This window comes from Thermobia domestica, chromosome 6 (genome assembly GCF_964235325.1).
Source record: "Thermobia domestica chromosome 6, izTheDome1.hap1.1, whole genome shotgun sequence".
Classification (NCBI taxonomy): Eukaryota; Metazoa; Arthropoda; class Insecta; order Zygentoma; family Lepismatidae; genus Thermobia; species Thermobia domestica.
The window spans coordinates 171,895,465-171,914,368 of NC_137459.1; the positions used below are offsets into that span (position 1 = coordinate 171,895,465).

Below are 18,904 nucleotides of genomic sequence, written 5' to 3' on the forward strand. Positions count from 1 at the left end.
ATTGTCTTCCCCCGAGCCACTCAATTTTTTAAAGCTACACTCTAAATAAAGCTGCCGTGGCGTAGTCCGTAATGGGTCTATCTACTAGCCGGACGGACAGGGGTTCGATTTCCGGTAAGTCTGGGATTACTACTTTTGTTCCAAAACAGCTCAGTGGTTCACCCAACTTTGTTCAAATGTGAAAAATTACCTTCACATCACGTGTGGCTCATTTTGGTCTTATCCCGCACGGGGATACCTTATATCTTCCGTACTAGATACTATTATTAAAAATCAAACTTGACACGAAAATCAGGCGCGAAGATGTATTTTATCAATACTATTTCATCAATAGTATCCACAAGAAAAATAACCATGTGGATGTCACACAATTCATTATGGATTTTACACGACGAATGAACTTACATTAAACATATTCATAGGCTGGCCATATATTGACCCGAGGACAAGACAGTAGCGCCAAGATTCAGTACTGTGAACAATGCAACAAAACCTCCTAACGCATATTCACTTGAACATGTGACAGAAAAAAGCCTCTCTAGCATTATGACAGAGACATCAAGTACATGCACTAAGCCTCTCTCTCCCCATCCTTTCCTGCCTCAGCTTGGCTGGCCTTTCTTTGGTCAATTTCCGGTCGGCCTTACTGCAACATTATATATGTTAACTATGTACTTCGCAAAAACTCTTTATCACATTAATGAACTGCATTTCAGATAAAGATTTAACTTAAGGTTTGTGTAAAGGGACAAGTTTTGCCGATAGATATAACTACAGTCTTCGTATCTCTCCCATGTATTTTTCACCTTTCACGAAAATTTACAATTTCTTTTATAAATTCCAACCTAGAGACTTCAAATTTTTAGAGAAGGAACTTCATAACCTATTAAAGGGAACAATCCGTGCTGATTATTTATTTAGAATTTTCTTCATTGTTGAAACAATTCCATTGTTAAAGGTTTGGATATCCATTTCAACAATGAAGAAAATTTTAAATAAAAAATCGGCACGGACTATTGCCTTTGAAGTCTGTAGGTTAAAATTTGTAAGAGAAATCGTGAATTTTCGAGAAAGATAAAAAACTACATGGGAGTGATACGAAGACAGTAGTGCCATCTATCGGCAAAACTTGTCCCTTTAAACCAACCTTAAGGAGATTCGAAAGTTGAATGGTCCGACTTCAAACCCAATTGACATTTAATAATAATAATAATAATAATAATAATAATAATAATAATAATAATAAAGGTGATACTTACGATTACAGGTACATCAGATGTCTTCCCATCTTAATTTGAACAATAGTAATAAAACAGGATGTCAAAGACAGATGGATTAATATCGTCCACAACAATACCACAAAAATAAACATTACAAATAACTTTTTGTATTGTCGATATTTAAACAATCCTAATATGCATGACTCTACTTGTGCAAGCAACTGGTAAGTGCTTACTCTTCCAGTTCAAATTAAGATTTTAAACCAATAGAGTGAACAGATATTTGTACTTACCTGCTGCATCTTTTTATATTCCTCAGCTTGATCTGGGTGCAGAGGTGGACCAATATCCAGATCTATTGCTGAACCCTGTTTGTCTGACGATGATAACACTGGCGGACTCTTCTTTTGGACTTCTTTCCTATCTTGAGTATCATCTGCATCATCGTCTTTGCTTTTCTTTTTCTTACTGTGTTCTTCCGCACTCTTTGACTTATACACCCATAATTCAGATTTTTCTACAGATTGTCTCAATACATCCAAGTCAGCCTTTATTTGTTTATAAGACTCAACATCACTGTCAGAAACTAGTAGCTGAACCTAAAATAGTCGAAATAAATTACTAAACCAACTTAGAAGAAATTTACGAAATGAAAATAAGCAATCAACAGTTCTTTGCAATTAACGAATTCAAGTACGATTTCACTAGAATTTAAATCGATCTCATCTTCCTAGTTCCTTTTGCATAGTGAAAGTAAGTTATTTTCCACTGGTATTCAATATATTAATATCAACAACTAAATTTACATTGTGTATGACTTACCTGTTTAAATGCTTGTAGAACTTCTTGTCTTTGACTAAAATGCCGGAATAACAAATGGAGAGCACCTGACACCAAAGGAGGGTAATCATGCATTGTAAGATGCAGAAGTACTCGCAGAAATGTTCGTCCGCCCTGACCATCCAAATCTAAAGCTGCACAGTCTTCACTAGTGAAGATAAGACGAAAGAAATTACAGTTTCAGGAACTCTTGACACTGAATTTATATAATAGTTATAAACAACTTCAATTGTTGTTTACCTTAACAAGACATCATCCAAGAAAGACGTTACTTTATAGCACATAAGTATAAATACTGTAACAGTAATAAATAAAGGAAAATATGATGTATGGATTGATACCGTAATTTAAAACAGCACCACAAAAGTAAACATTACAAATAAGTTTTTGTATTGTCGATAGTTAAACAATCCTAATATATATGACTTTACTTGAAAATTTCTTGATAACCAACTGGTAAGTAATATACTCTTCCGGTTCAAATTGAGATTCATCATTGAAAGAAGTAGAAAGAAGTCATGATGAAAAATGACATCTTTTTTTATGCCACACATATGCCCTGTAAGTTAGAGGAGACTTATAACAAGTAGATGATTAAGAAAAGGAAATGAATGGCTATGGAAGAATGGGTAGAATGAAAATATGTGAATCCCACCATAAATTTATCTTTTATCCTCGAATTCAATCAGAAGTCTCCTTGTACAATAGGCAACTGCTTTACAATTAAGACACACTGTACCTCTGTACGTAGAGGTCAGTCTTACTTTCTTCTTACAATCTGAAATTCTTACCAGGCTGATGCGTGTAAATATTACTGAGATAGCTCGCATTAACAATTTTATGTAAAGGCATACATGATGTCTATAAGTTCTTATACGAAATTTTCTATGATACACAAATCAGCATTCGTTCTCATTTGCATCTTAGCAAATAACTGTTATTATTGAAGTTTCGTCTCATCAATCATTGAGGAGTGGGGGTGGAGGACAGACACAATGACATAGTAGTAATGGGTTTACCTCTGGTAGGAGGGGTCATGGCGATCTCAGGACATGTGAGTTTGTGGTGGATATCGTGTGCATGGGTTTTCTCGGGTTTCTCATTTCCTCCCACATTCTCATTCTGCCATTTTTTCATAATCATTTGCTTTCATTAATCATCCACCTTCTTTAGCCTACAAGGTATAATCATCGGACGTAAAACAAAGATTTCATTTAATTTCATTTCAGGTTTTTCAAATTTGCATTTGTTGTATAAAACATGAAGATAAAATTAAGGTGAAAGATTTGAAATTAAAAACTGTTAGTGATGAATATTTCATTAACAGGATTAAACTGAAACTTTATTCGAAAATCAGATTAAAAAAAAAAATCTTTAGCAAGTTTAATTTCACATTTGCTGAATTATTATTGAGCAAATTCAAGCTTGCGTTTTGTTGAAAATGGGAAGGAATGTTAGCTTTGTAAAAATACAAATGAAATTTTAGCAAAATATTACTTTCCTTCGTATTTTATCTATCAAGAGATAGCACAGTTTAAACGGGATGTATTAACCATGTTTAATTGAAAAACGCATCAGGATAACTAGGGAACATTATACATGAAAGAACCAGACTAGTTCATTTTCTTCCAAATTGCTTTGACATAACAGGATTGTTCAAAGGCAAAACACAATGGCTTTTCTTTATTTCATTTTTCTATTAGATATTAATTCTTCAGAAATTCTCTTATATGTTTCATTTGCTGGTATAAAGTTTTACGTCCCATTTCAACAAGACTAAGGAAGACGTACACCTACAGCTTAACGTGGAATTGTCCCTCCGAAAAACAAATCCAAATCTCTCGCGTCAAAGGCGCGTATGGTAGCTAACGATACCCTGAGCTCGACCACTTGTAGGCATTGGATTATTTATTTACATTTTTAAATACTTTACTAGCCATAAATGTAAAACATGTGTATTGATAACTAATTTCTATTGCCTAAAGAAACAGAAACAGAATCAGCAAATACATTTACCTCAAATTTTTATATAGATGAATGCTATAAAACTATTCGATTTTAAATTGAAATGGTGATTTATCTAGATAAAAGAATGCAATAGTCATACTTTAAATAATGATCTTGATCATTAAAAACGCTTACGAAACTGCTTACTTATTTCTGAATTTTTTTTCATAATTTGTATATATTTAAGTTAACATACTTGCTCCCAAAAATGCCTTCAGCTTGCGTTCCGATACTTTCTAGATCTATCCCCTTTTGCCCAACAGACACTGCTTCGCCGGTGCTCCTTTCTGTTTCATCGAATTCCCTTTTGAAGATGGACAATAAGCAGCTGATGCGGTAATCCAACCGGACATCCAATATGAACTATAAACAATGAAAGGAAGGAATTATATTAATTCATGTTTATTAGTCATAGTTTTTTGTAAACTGCAAAAACAATAATTTTGTTAACATAAAATGAACGCCTTACAACTCTCACAGTATATTGTTAATAAATGTTAAAAATATAGACAAATTAAATATTGTAATCATAAAAATATCATACTTCATCTTACACTTTTTTCCATCGAAGACCTTAGTTGTTATTTAATAAATAGTGTTTATTACGTTTTTATGCCCAATGAATTGACTTAATACTTTGATTGTACATAACTTATGAATCAGGAGCCTGTACAACATAATATTTAACATGTTTATATAGCAAGGTCAAGTTCTATAATCACACTAATTTTGATCCCTATCGGATTAGATCGGTACATTTTTTTCTTCCTTCTTCGAAAGTCTGACTCAAAATCTGAGCGCCCATAACTCAGGAATCAAAAACCTACACAATATATTGCTTCACACGACTCTACAGCAGGTAAAGTTCTACTACCGTGCCAAGTTTGATAAAGGTCAGATGAGTTAAGTTGAAATCATACGACATACAGTGTAATTGACTTTTCTAGGGAAAATTAAATGAGACGAACAAGGTATACAAAATTTGATATGGAATCGAACGACTGTTTTCTGCTTGATGGACACACGTTTTACCATTGGATTACCAGCAATATAATTTTCAAATGATTCAATGGATCTAATTTACCAGATAACTTCTAAAAATCACTAACAGAGGCAATTCGCTATTTTGTGATATTTTTTAAGTTTTTCTCCATCTACAATATTCCGTAACAGACTGATATATTTCACTTCTTATATTAGGCACTACTCTGGTGTTAGGCCACTGCCTAGCGTATCTGAAAGATATGACCAGTTCTGGTAAGAAAAGCGATTGAAAATTTAATTATTTACAGAAGACATTAGACAGGGTGACTTGCTTGAGTAGAAGTAAAGCTCTCACAGTGTCACACGAAATAATCAGAGAAGACATCTGTCAGCCTTAAATTGCCGACTAAATATTATCAATACTTGTCGAGTCTTTAGTCAATATGAACATACATAAGAAAGCAGAAAATGATCACAGCAATATTTATTCTTGACTTAAGATAAACGTGTTAAGATGGCCAAAACTTACAATGGAACCCAGGATATGCCAATTTGTTATATTATCACACTACCATATCGTCCATTCATTCTTGTGGGCCACGGTGGCTTAGTGGTAGAGCGTTCACTTGTTGTGCACGGGGTCCCTGGTTCTATTCCAGCTCAAACCAAATGGACTTTGTGGTGGACAAACACTGTGTGCTTGGGTTTTCTTGGGGTTCCCCATTTTCTCCTCTTTTCTTCATTCCACCATTTGATTCATTTCTCATCATCACCGTCTCCTTTGGCTTACACAGCTAAACATGGGATGTAGAACTCAACGATTCCTTCTTGATTGGTATGTAAAATAAACCAGAACTGTACGAATTTAAATGCTAATTCTGAAATGTATTTCTAAGTTGTTTTTCATTTGTCCTTTCAACTTATTTGACAATTTTCTTAATTCTTGGTGAGTTTACTTATACTAACCTATAAGAGTGGAATATCACTGATGGAGTGACTTATCACTTTACAAGCATCCTCGGAACCTCTTGATCGTATGATCAAACTTGGCATTGTAGTTTGTTTCTTAACTCCTAGTTGCTGGACTTTTCAAAATTCAATCCCTGGACATAAAAGCATGAAATTTTATACACGGAACACGAATAAAGGATTTTCAGTATCTTGGTATGTTGCAGTTTTACGCAAGAACTACTTTGCAATTCCAATGACCTTTTGTATCATAGTAAGTCATTAACTGGGAATGGTTATATGACACTGAAATGTATCTCCCAAGAGAGGGGGGGAGAGGTGCAAATCCGGAAAACCTATTTGTTCCATTGCGACTTTTTTGTTTGTTTGTTCTTGTCAGGTCATGACTTCAGGCAGGTTTCCACGCCTTTCATTTTCTGAAATTACACTCTGAAGGGGAAGAGGGAGAGAGAAGTCTTGCGATTATGTGTTTATCTTGGACTGTTGGGCATACAGGCACGCAATTTTGTATGAGGTTGCTTCTTGCTGCAATATGAAAATCGCATTTACTTGCCTCAACTCAGAATGAGAGGAAAATTTACGATTTATCTTCGGTTTCAAATTGTTGGTTATTCACAAAATTTGATATAACGAATTTCTTTTCTCCAGAGAATATGAATCTATCAATCAACTTGATTGACAAGAAGGCAAAAAGTGGAGTGGCGGCACTTTTTAGAACTACGAGATGTAACTTTCGGAATCAGATATAGATGAAACGGTACAAGGCTCAGTATCTGAAGTGCTTCTGTTTCAGGAAATATGAGAATCATTCACTCTGTAGATGAATTTAACATCACTATTGGAGTAGGCGCTAAAATATTGATCACATTGAAACGTAGCAAATTTGTTGATTTTGCGTAACGAGTCACATGTAATGGGATGAATACACGGTTTTCAAGTAGTGAAAAGTTATTTAATTAGGTATTAACTTTGAAAAACATACGTATAAAGAAAATCCATGTCGGGGAGGCTAGAGACCTTGTGGAACGATCTCCATGAAGTTGGGAAATCTATATCATTTCCGGGTACATGCAAGCATTTGGACAAAATTAATCTAGGTCTCGATTTTGAGGAAAATCATTTTGAATGAGTTACAAAAACTACCTAACGATTTTCAAAAAATGGGGTTAATCTGTGGTACGAGAATAGTCATTACTGAGGGAAAGAAACTACTTTTCTGAACAAGTTTTATAACTTGGGTCATTTCTTTTGGAAGCAAGAGGGCGATTCAGGTACGTCCCACTTTTCCGAAAAACTATTTAGGGCAACTTTAGGAGAGTTTCAAATTCCAGAGAATTCAACTTGCGTCATGGAGTTTTCTTAGCAAGACGTAGGGCAGTTGTAAATCTTTCAAATACTTTCTATTTGTTAATCTACTGTGAGAAGAAGGTCGTTAATAATATATGTGCTATTATACATGTTATATATGCGTTATTATACGTTAGTAATATATATATATATATATATATATATATATATATATATATATATATATATATATACTAATAACTGTACCAAATAATAACTGCAAGAGGTGATTCCCTACATCAAAATAAGAGAAAAAGTTCATATGGACCTATGGGGAAAAATGCATAGTTTCAGAGCTAGAGCTGTCCAAAATCACGAAAAAGCTACATTTTTACAGGCCCTATTTCGAATTACGAGAAAGTATGGATGGTGGTAGTTATCAGCGTAAAAGAGGACACGCACGCGCAATCCAAAAATGCATATTTCATCAATATTCAATTGGTGTACAGAATATTCCCTACAGGATGTAATTCCCAGACAAGCAGTCAACCGAATTTTCAGATGTATTCTAACTTTATGTTTTTTTTTTTTTTTTTTTCAAAGTAGGCAAACGGTAAGCATTGACAGCAGTGAACACCGAATCCTTTGGCGCGATGTCGAAAGTGTTAAGGACCGTCAGCAGCACGGTCTCTCGTATTTGGGAAAATGCGTGTTTTCTTTCACGCTTATAAGTGCAAAAAACGTGACGAATTACGTCACAGCACGCGTTATTCCGAACATGAAAGAACGTAGAGCTGATGGTTCCTAAAACTTCCAACTTCCCTCCGAAGCATTGGGTGTCCATTGTTGTCAAGTCTTACATCTTGCCTATTTGAATCCACCTTGTAATCAAGGCATATCTGAAAACACTGTTGACAACACATCTGAGAATAGCACCCTGTAAAAGATACCCTACACATCCTTTGAACATTAATGAAATATGCATTTTTGGATTGCGTATGCGTGACTTTTCTTACGCTGATAAGGACCACCATCCACAGTTTCTCGAATTCGAAATAGGGCCTTAGAAAGTTAGTTTTTTCGAGATTTTGGACAGCCCTAGCTCTGAAACTATGCACTTTTCCCCATAGGTCCATAGGAAATTTTTCTCCTATTTTGATGTAAGGAATCACCTCTTACAGTTTGTCGGTATAGCTCATTAACACCTTGTATATAAAAAAAAATGATACTAACTTATAAACTGGTTACAGTGACTAGGATATACAACTATGACGCGCACTTGCAATTTACTTCACAGTTTTTTCAGTTTTATTAACACACAGAAAACCCTGCAATTAAACATCTGGTTTCTCAATATACAGTAGTCTCGATTATCCGAGCTAATGTGGATCGGATCTAACTCGGATAAGCAAAACCTCGGTTAACACGGATGGTTAGAAAATTTTGTGTAGTATTTATTATTGTTGTTTATTGGTTATTTCTCTTTATTAGAATATTTATTATTACTGTCTTTATTATTTTCATTGAACATACAGTGCAGTACGTACAAAAGGAATTACGTACATACATACGAAAGGAATTAGCCATAATACAGTAATGAAAATGCAGGTTCGATTTAGATACGTGCATAGTAAAACACAACAGAAAGAAGGTATTGTTTATCATACATATGAATCTTTTAGAAAGTCTTTTACAATATCCTGCTTCAATACAAGCTGACTCACTTTTTGGCCGATATATTGCGCAGACGTCGCAACATCAATTCATGTGGTGTCGTGGGGGAGGGGGGCGTCGTTATCTTTACGCCAACTTCTTTTTTGCTTTGTTGCTGAAACAAAGGCTTGCAAAGTTGCTTATCGTTGTAACCAGATCAGTTTGTAAATTTTTGTTTGTTTATTTGGATTAAACTAGGATAATGCGGAACCTTGGTTAATCGAAACTCGGATAATCGGTACTCCACTGTAAATAAAATGTCACATATATAAAGGAACCACATACATAATTTTAATTCACATACTTTTCATGTTATACGATCTAATTTCCAACAGAATCACTTGCCAACATATTTTACACTTACTTGAACTTTGTATTAAAAGAAAGAAAAAACTTTGATCCAATACTTTATTTCTTTATTTTCTTTTGTATAATGATATATATTTGACGTTTATATTCTATTACACTATTTCTTTAAACTCTAAAAATATGTTATGAGAGTTCCTAACACCTAAGATTTCACACGATTAGTTTTAGTCTTCGATATTTGTTATTAAACAAGTATGAAATAAGTCGACTTCTTGTTTCTCAATTTCAAGGTAGCTACCCAACACACTGAAGTGACTGAAAACTAAGGAAATAGCAGGGATGCAATAGTGCATAATTCATACCAGGACCGAGTACACGTTTATAGTGTTCGTTCTGTTTGGTTATTTTATTCTTACTAATATACCAAGACTCATAAACACAGTAACTTACCTGCAAAATTTCTATTATTTTCAGTTTCGTGTCCATCACCAAGGGATTCTCCTTCTTCAGCTGCGACTGCTTCTTCTGCACTGCTGGAAATATCATAGATCTTCCAAGTCCTGCTGCTCTAAGGGTAAGGCTCGTAACGACTACACCCATATCCCCAATGGAACGAAGAACACCCCCTTCTGCTACAGTATAACACAGGGAAAGAGTCCACATCATGCACACGTAAAAGCAATAATAAAAACATGCACCAAATAAGAAAAATTAGGCCACATAACTCTACAACCATACATGCATCACAGATATTAAATTAACAGTATTCAGTGAGAGAGACATCATGTCAAAAAAATGTGGGCAAAATCCATAAGCTAACACCTATTTCTATTTGTGGATATTGTTTGCCACAAACTAATTTTATATTAAAGCTCTGTCCGTACTAGCCATGTTAACATTAACATGACGATGATCTCAAATACCGTTAAACAAACAAAAAAGTACCACCATACCAGAAAAAAAGGGGAACAAAAATTTACTAAACAGACATGCACACATGCGTGAACGCATACAACCTTTTCACCGTAGCATATATATAAAGGTCTTATTGTCTTTGTTCCTTCAAAAGTAGTCTTTAAACCATGGAGCAAAGAAATAAATGAATACAGAAGAAATAACACTGCTTTCATCTCATGTAAATTGATTCCAACTTTTCTTCAAAAATCAAATCAGTAATATTATATATACTGTGTGCAAGTGAGATTTACTTAAAATTAATGTGATTCAAAATTCCCATGACATTTCTCTGATATTAATAAATACTCTTCTTTTACAGATGACTTAAAAAGATGCTAACTATAGGAACTGGAAGTACTGCGGATGAGCAGCGTTCGGGGAGGCCGGTAACAACACCTGAAACAGTGGAAGTTACCGAAGTCATCATCACACGGAATCCCAAAACATATACCTGAAGATTCAGCAAAAGATTCAACCTGAACACTACTCAGCTCGACAAGCTGTGTGTTCTGACTTGTTAAATACATTTGAACATGATAACCTATAAACAATGTGCTGTTCAGCGATGAGTCAACGTTTCAAATGTGTAGTCATGTAATACATAATTAAGGATTTGGGTAGAAAAACAGCTAAACGCAACACAAAAACGACTCACCTAAGTAAATGTGTAGAAAGAAATAAAGAAGACGAATATTTACTTTACGAGTTTTCATGTTTAAGGAACCAACAACAAAGGGAACAAATACCTTGATATAATGGAACACTTCTTGGAACCACAGCTGGAACAGGATATAATTAAAGATACCATTGTATTTAAAAAAAGAAAAAAATGTGTTCCGTTTCCGTTATTTGTTTGTGACCACCTCAACAAAACCTTTTCCGAGAGATGTATTCGTCGTCACTCTGCGAGACATTGAGCAGACTGCTCTCCAGACCTGGCACCACTGGACTTCTTTGGGATGTGATATAAGTCGCGAGTATATTAAGATCAACATCAAGGAACAACTGAATGCGATACACTAGATATGTTGACAAAAGTATTCTGGTCTACAGGAGAAACTTGAAGTCTGTGCTTGGATTCTAGAGGGTCAGCAAATTAAAATGTATTAAAATTATCTGCTACAGAAACGTAATTCTCATCTGTACCAGATAGTTTGTAATATAGCAGCGTTTTGAGGGAAATGTACAGACTTATGGGTTATCCTGTATATTAACCTCCTCTCCTACAAGTGAGATTATATGCAAACAGAGTTCATTCTTTCTTAGCTTTTAAAAAGTGAAACACAAAATTTTAAAAATAAACATTATCTTCAATGAGTTTATTACTACGTACTTAACAGAACTTTGTTTGCAATATGAAAATATGCATTTATAATAGTACTCTATCTCCACTGTTTCGTGTTCATAAATCTCACTTTTTCACACTGACTAAAAAAAAAAAAAAAAAAAAAAAAAAAAAAAAAAAAAAAAGGTACAGTCCGCAGCAAAAAACCTGCAACATGAGCATGTAAGTTCATTGTGAAACGACGAAGTCTTTTACTCCAAAATAAGTGTGATGGGGAGGACGCGGAGGTTTTTCCTGACGTGATTCGTGCCATTTAGACGTTATGTTGATTCCCTGTTCTGTTAGGCGTAGTTTCACAATAAACTTACATGCTCATGTTGCAGGTTTTATGCTGCGGACTGTACAAATACGTCTCGGCCTCTTGTTTGCTGCACTAAATAAAGCTATTTCTTAAGCTCTTATAACACAATATTATTCCAACTATTCAATATCAAAACACCTATTAATGAACGTCATCTGTTTCGAGGACAAGACTGTTACTTGAGTAAGTGATTAATCAACATTGATGACAAGACGATGACCATCACCGATAGCGTAACATAAACATATAACTTCACATAAAACCACTTCCTAAAATAACATATAATATCTTTAGTTATATTAATCACATAACAGAATAGCTCTGGAGAATGGTAGATAATATGAGGATAGTAACAGTTCACATAACATGAAATTCGTCTTTATGGATCAGTACGTAATCACTACGTAACCAAGTGGTACAGGATTTAATTTTTGAAAGAGGTGAGCAGTGAACAATAACCAACATGAAACAGGATTTTGTATTATGAGAGAAGTACATGGTTTCACGTAGGATGTTATCAAAATATTATACAGGTGATAACTTTTAAATTTAAATTCCACCTATATTTTTCTAGATCATCCTTTCCTTGGACTAATTAATTTATCATACATACAGATATAAAGGATAATGCCCCTCGACGAGTGCTCTTCTGAGGAAGATGGGACAAGAAAATGGCCATGATCTCTACTAAAGGTAACATATTCATACTTTCTGATATGACTTTGGAAAACGATTGTAAATTTGAGCCACAACAGAGGACACCAATAGGCCGTCACCTACACTTGATACCTTGTAGAAACTATACGTTCATTATATGAACATCTTAACAATTACAGACTCACGTTTTAAAACAGTACAATGAAAATTTAATAAACAAATAAAAGCATCAACAATCTAATGCTCAACATGCTTTAGAGCTGAATAGTCTTTGGTATTTACTATTCAGCGGATGCAATGTTATGAAACATCACTTACTAAATTTCGTTCCATCAAATATGTCCACACATGCTTGGCTTTACGTAGCATTCACAGTGTTTAAGAAAATATAATACCTTGCTTAAAAAAAGTGATGTAATAAAAACAAGCAAACATCTAATTTGTATAAAGCAAAACTAAAGTACAACTTGAATCAAATCATAAGAATTCAACTACAAATTATTAGGAACTCAAAAAGTTATTTCTAACTTTCATATATTGAACTTCGAGGAGCTCCCTACATCTTTCGTTTCGAGGTTAACAAAGAAAAACGTATTAGTGAGTGTTTCCTCTTGTAGCCTGGTGACTTTGGTCACTACAGTTAAATTTGGACGTCAGCCAAAGAAGGGGAAAGAAGGGAAGCCCAAACAGTGTTATAAGACCTGTATGATTTGCAAGTTTGAACTGGGAACAAATGCTAGTGAAGCGTGAAAGGAAATATGCCTGCCACAAAGTAGTGATGTGGTAAATGAGCGAACAGTACAATGATGGTTTAACAAATCTAAGAACTGCGATGAATTCCCTCAGGATTGAGAATTCTAAAGCCACAGATAACGCGGCATTTACCTCGACAATTGATGTCAAAAATGGTCAAATAAATTAGACATTTCGAGAACCTTTCAACTGCAATGCAGAAACTTTTGCAAACATTTTCCACCGGCTTGGGAAAAGGTATACAGTAAGACGGTGCGTTGTACATGAGACTTAGGGACACGAGCAAACGGATGTTTCTTTGTTTATAAAAGGGATTCGTTCCTGAAAAAAATGCTGATGTGCATCAAAACCGTTACATCAACAAATGTTACGTTTGAGTCTGAGGAAGTGATCGGAGTGTCGTCACCTGGCTAGACGATCAATGCAGAGTTGTATGCTCGCAGGAATTGAGACATGTACGAGAAAAATTGAAAATCATGGACAGTGGTTGTGAATCTGAGATGTTATTCTGCTTCAGCACAACGCAAAGTCACATGTTGTTACGTTCACCAGTGACATCGCTAATGCACTCTTGTATTTCCGCGATGTTGTATTGTCGTATAGTATTTGTTCCGTTCGTTAAACTGTCACCTTCGGAGATGACTGCTTCAAACATTCGATGAGGCTACCTACGTACTGGACGATTTCTTTGGTTCAGGTTCCGTTGCGTTCTACCACTTGGGATCCGTAATATGTGAAATGTTGGATGGAAATTACTATAATGTCGAAATTCGGCAGAACTTTTTTGAGTTCCTAATAAAAACTATTGGAACTGTCGTTTACCATACAATGCCATTTGTTTTCAGAACAAAAGTAATACGCATTTTCATTCACTTGGACAAACACAGTACAACAGTGAATATCATAATCTTGCACACAAAGACATTGTGCATATTTTAACCCACAAATAAAATTCAATAATAAAAATAATTCTCTTTTAAATGTAACATTTCAGACACTTGAAGGTTATTACCAAATACACTGTCCTGATTTTCCACTGCAATTGATACTATGCCAAATTCTATTTCAATAAACGAATTTTAAAAATGATTACAAGTAATCATAATAGAAAGAAGTAATAGTAACAGTAATAAAAAGAAGTCTTTTAATAACAGCTTACGGAAATAGTACAGTACATAATTATAGTAGCTGAAAGAGAAACATAACTATTGTGACTTGCTATGTTACTTTCAGTCAGGACGATAGTATTTTCAATTGGAATTTTGAAAATCTAACCAATTTAGCAATTAGCATAAACATTTTCGCAAAGAATCTCAATGATGAACATAATGTGCAAATCAAAGAAACTGAAATTATCCCTATAATTTAATACTTTTAACCAATATTCTACCACAACATTTGGAGGATTCTAATAAATTTAGGAGAGTACAATGAATGAAAGTGAATAATTACTCTAACTCTCATATCTAATTATTAAACTTCACAAAGCTAAATTCTATTGCTTTCAGACATGAATTTCAAGTATCTTCACATCTCAAATGCATGTATGGTAACTAGTACACGAACTATATAACTTTGTATTACAGACATCCTACCTTCACTGTCATCCGAATCCATTTGTTCAGCTTAAGTGAAAAGAAGTAAAGAAACTAAGAAAAGTATTCTCTAAATACAGCAACACAACTTAGATTTTCTCTAATACAGCGCAAACATTTAAACGAACCTTTTAATGAATATATATATATATATATATAAATCATTTAATAAAATTACCAATTTACGTTTTTATAATTAGAAACGTAACTTTTACTATGCTACACTACTGTCGTTTATATTTAAACTTCAATCTTACAGTTCATTTCAGCGTTCAGCAGGTTATCATCAGAAAATATAGGGGATCAGAGAAGTAAACGAACGACGAATTAATACATATTATTCGTCCAAAAATGTTTAAGTTGCTTCAGGTGCCGTTATGGATCACGTGAATAGAGACATCAATTTGCAACAATAAATAAATAAGTAAAAACCGCATATGACAAATGCAGGTTCACGGAAAAAGAGGGAGTTGAAATAACAATTAAAAAACACCAAGAACTACTAAAGCAATGAAAGTGCAAACAGGGAGGTTAGTAGGGGCTTGACATAAAGGCGCATAATAGAAATGTACTTTAAGTGTTTCTGACGAAGTCTCTCACCGAAACTGGTTTCGGTCTTCTCCAAAACCGGTTTCGGTGAAAACTTTTGGAAAACACAAAACTATTTCTGTGGAAACGGAATCAGTTTCTGGAGAACAATGAAACACTATTCTGGTCAGAAATAGAACCAATTTTGAAAAGAACCGAAATTGAATCCGGTGAAAAACGGAACCGATTTCGGAGAAAACCGATAAACGGTTTCGGCGAAAAACGGAACAGGTTTTGGAGAAAACCGAAACGGTTTCGGTGAAAACCATTTCTGAAAATTTTCAAAAACCGGTTTCGGTTTTCCTAAAAACCGGTTTTTGTGGCCACCACTAGTTGTTACGTCCAAGCCTTCGACCCGCTGTACACTATAGGTTAAAATCGTGCTTAATTAAAAGTTCTTAACTGTTTATATTTAAAAAATACAGCTTAAACCGAAATGAGAACATTTATACAAAATTTCATGATTTTACGTGTGATAGTTTCCGAGATCTGGTGAACAGAAAAATATCATACAAATCCCTTTATCGCGGACCTTATTTCAAGAAAGCTCAGCTTATTTACGTCTTGAAATACAAGATGATGATTTGTACAAAATCTGAAGACTCTACACCTAATAGTTTAGGCGATCTGGCGAACGGCTAAAACTCTCTTTGTCCCGAGTGGCCGCATTTTAAAAATCCCGCCTTACCTTCAGCTGAAACTGCAAGAAAACTATTTATGTAAAACATTCAAGGTAATAGTCGTAATATGTTCGGAGACATGGAGAACAGTAAGAAAATAATTCAAGCCCCTTATCCCTCTTTAGGGCCTCAATCTTAAAAAGCCCTTCTTATCTACAGCTTGAAATGTAAAATTATTTATTCAAAGTACCAAGGCTCTCAACTAACAGTTTCGGAGATATGTTGATGAGTGAATCAGTGAATGTGTCAGTGGGTTTACTCATATTATATATATAATTTAATTTTGGCGAAAACTTAAACTGCAAAGAAAATGTACAAAATTCAAGATAGTAGTCCTAACAATTTCGCAGATCTGGCGAGCGAGAAGAAAATCATTCAAGTCCCCTTATCCCCTTTAAGGGGGCTCATTAAAAGAAAAAAATCTTCTACAACTAGAAATGTAAGATCATTTATTCAAACTATCATGGTTCTACGCCTAATAGTTTCATAGATCTGTTGATGAGTGTATCAGTGAGTATCTTATATATATATATATATATATATATATATATAGAGAGAGAGAGAGAGAGAGAGAGAGATTACAAGAAAACCGTCAGCAACACAAACAACCTACGCACTTGTTGTGGCATATTTTCGAATAAGAGCACAGCACTTTTGAAGGAGTTGAGTAATCCAAGTTTCTCTGAACATGACTATATGTACTTAAAAACAAAGGAGTTTCATTTCGCAGTGTGAAGCTACTGTAAACTTCCAAACTATGCGAATTCAATACTCAAATTTAAAGTAGTACATCTATAAATACTTAAATAGAAGAATAAAACCAAAGATAGAACATGTTCCTCGGAGCTGAATCCATATCAAAAGCTACTTGTCGCTATCTATTCCCGCTTTATCAAGTATGCAGTCAGTGTTGACCGGAAATCGCAAATTTTCACCACTTTCAATTTGAGGAGGTAAATCAAAGTCGAAACAAAACTCATTCTTGGGACACAGAGTTTGTGTCAGAAAAATCACTTTCCGATAGTTTTTGCTCTATGAAAATAAATACTGAAACCGGAAGTACTAGTAAATTTCAACCACTTCTGGTTTTGGTAAACTATTGCCGCTTCTAGTGATCTAAATCGATTTCAGAAAACCGCTTCTAGCTATTATCGTTTTTCCTCTATGGCGATAAACATTGAAACCGGAAATGGTTAATTTCTACCACTTTTGGTTTGAATAAAGGATTAACGGAGGAAATTGAGAGCCTATTCTTGGAGTGATGAATCGAGTGCAGAAAACAGCTTCTCGATGTCTTTTACCGTTCTTGCTCTATGAAAATCAATATTGAAACCGGAAATAACAGCAAATTTGAACCACTTCAGGTTTTGGTAAAGCGTTGCTGGTAGTTATGATATGTTGCATTGAGATATTGAATCGTTCGCAGAAAAAACACTTCTCGTTAGGTTACCGTTTTTATTCTACGGCCGAAAAAAGTTGAAACAGAAAATGGCTAATTTCAACCACTTCCGGTTGGAATTGGGAGTTAATGGACAAGATTCTTGGGACAAGATTCCAAGAATACTGCTTCTCGATATTACATACTTTTTCTCTCTGATACCAGTCGGCAGACAAAGGAACGAACAAAGCCATTCAGTAAGACTTCTAACACTTATGTATAGATAGTTTGGAAGTGTAAAATTGAGCTAATACATTGCTACCCACACACAAACTACCAACATTATCGAAAGATTAAAGTAATACACAAAATATATTTGTGTGTGTTGAAAGCCGCTATCTACGTTTCTTGTACATAATCTGTACTGTCATAAACATGATAAACTGTATCAAACAGAGGGCATATACTCTGTGATTGATTGAAAATTTTGCAAAAAGCAGTTGTATTGAGAAACCTAAAAACGCACGACAACTGTTTTTTTTTTTTTCTTTTTTTTTCTGAAAACACTGCAACATGATTTTTACCTCTGGGAAAATAATACGTGATTCCGGTGTAGAAAACGAAAAAGATAATTTTTGTACATCACGTCACAGTTTTGAGATATTGCATGAGATATACTTCGCTCATATATGTAACTAGCCTTTGGCTAGCTGGGGCTCCATCCCCAGACCCCCGAGTTTCCTCGGCCTATGGCATCGCATTTCTTATTTATCAGCCTTTGCATCAACAGTGAATTTCGTAAACTTGCTATTTTCTAAATTTGCCCATCCGGGGGTTTCGCCCCCACACACTGTCTTTACTCGGCCTACGGCTTCGCACCTCTTGAACCCACAATTCTATCGTTTGTTTTCCTATTTCAACTATCTGAAAGATAAGATTTTGTATCCCAAGAAAACACCCCCATTTAAATAGCATGGAAATTTCTTCATCTCCTTTTAGACCTCTAAGAAATTAAAAATATTCACTTTTTTCAACTTTTCTGTCGGTTAGTCCTAGAAGGCTACAATCATGCCAAATTTCATCATTCTTATCCTGCCGGGAGTACCTAAACATTTTAGGGTGTAGAAGAGGCCCCATATAAATAACATGGGAAAGATTTTTCAGTTCCACATAAAACCATTCTACGGTTGGAAATTTTTATTTCTGATGATTCACTTAGGTAACGATAACGAAAACGTACAAGTATACCAAATTTCAAGTTTTTATTCAAATTCTAAGTACCTAAAATATGCGATTATAGGTCCAAAAAAAGGCCCATTTA

General features: G+C 34.6%; 1 protein-coding gene across 14 annotated transcripts in view; it reads right to left on the minus strand.

Moving 5' to 3' along the window:
- Nucleotides 1-18,904, minus strand: part of Itpr (Inositol 1,4,5,-trisphosphate receptor) — a 281,735-nt gene that overhangs the window by 168,545 nt on the left and 94,286 nt on the right. For 9 of the 14 annotated variants that reach the window (XM_081762388.1, XM_081762389.1, XM_081762386.1 and 6 more), the window contains 4 exons: nucleotides 9,780-9,961; nucleotides 4,264-4,430; nucleotides 2,043-2,208; nucleotides 1,514-1,819 (listed from right to left, as the gene is read on the minus strand). In XM_081762388.1, coding sequence (XP_081618514.1) covers nucleotides 1,514-1,819; nucleotides 2,043-2,208; nucleotides 4,264-4,430; nucleotides 9,780-9,961 — 821 coding nt within the window. Of the gene's footprint in view, nucleotides 1-1,513; nucleotides 1,820-2,042; nucleotides 2,209-4,263; nucleotides 4,431-9,779; nucleotides 9,962-14,937; nucleotides 14,968-18,904 lie in introns of all 14 variants that reach the window. The other 5 variants (XM_081762391.1, XM_081762397.1, XM_081762392.1 and 2 more) reach the window with 4 other exon arrangements.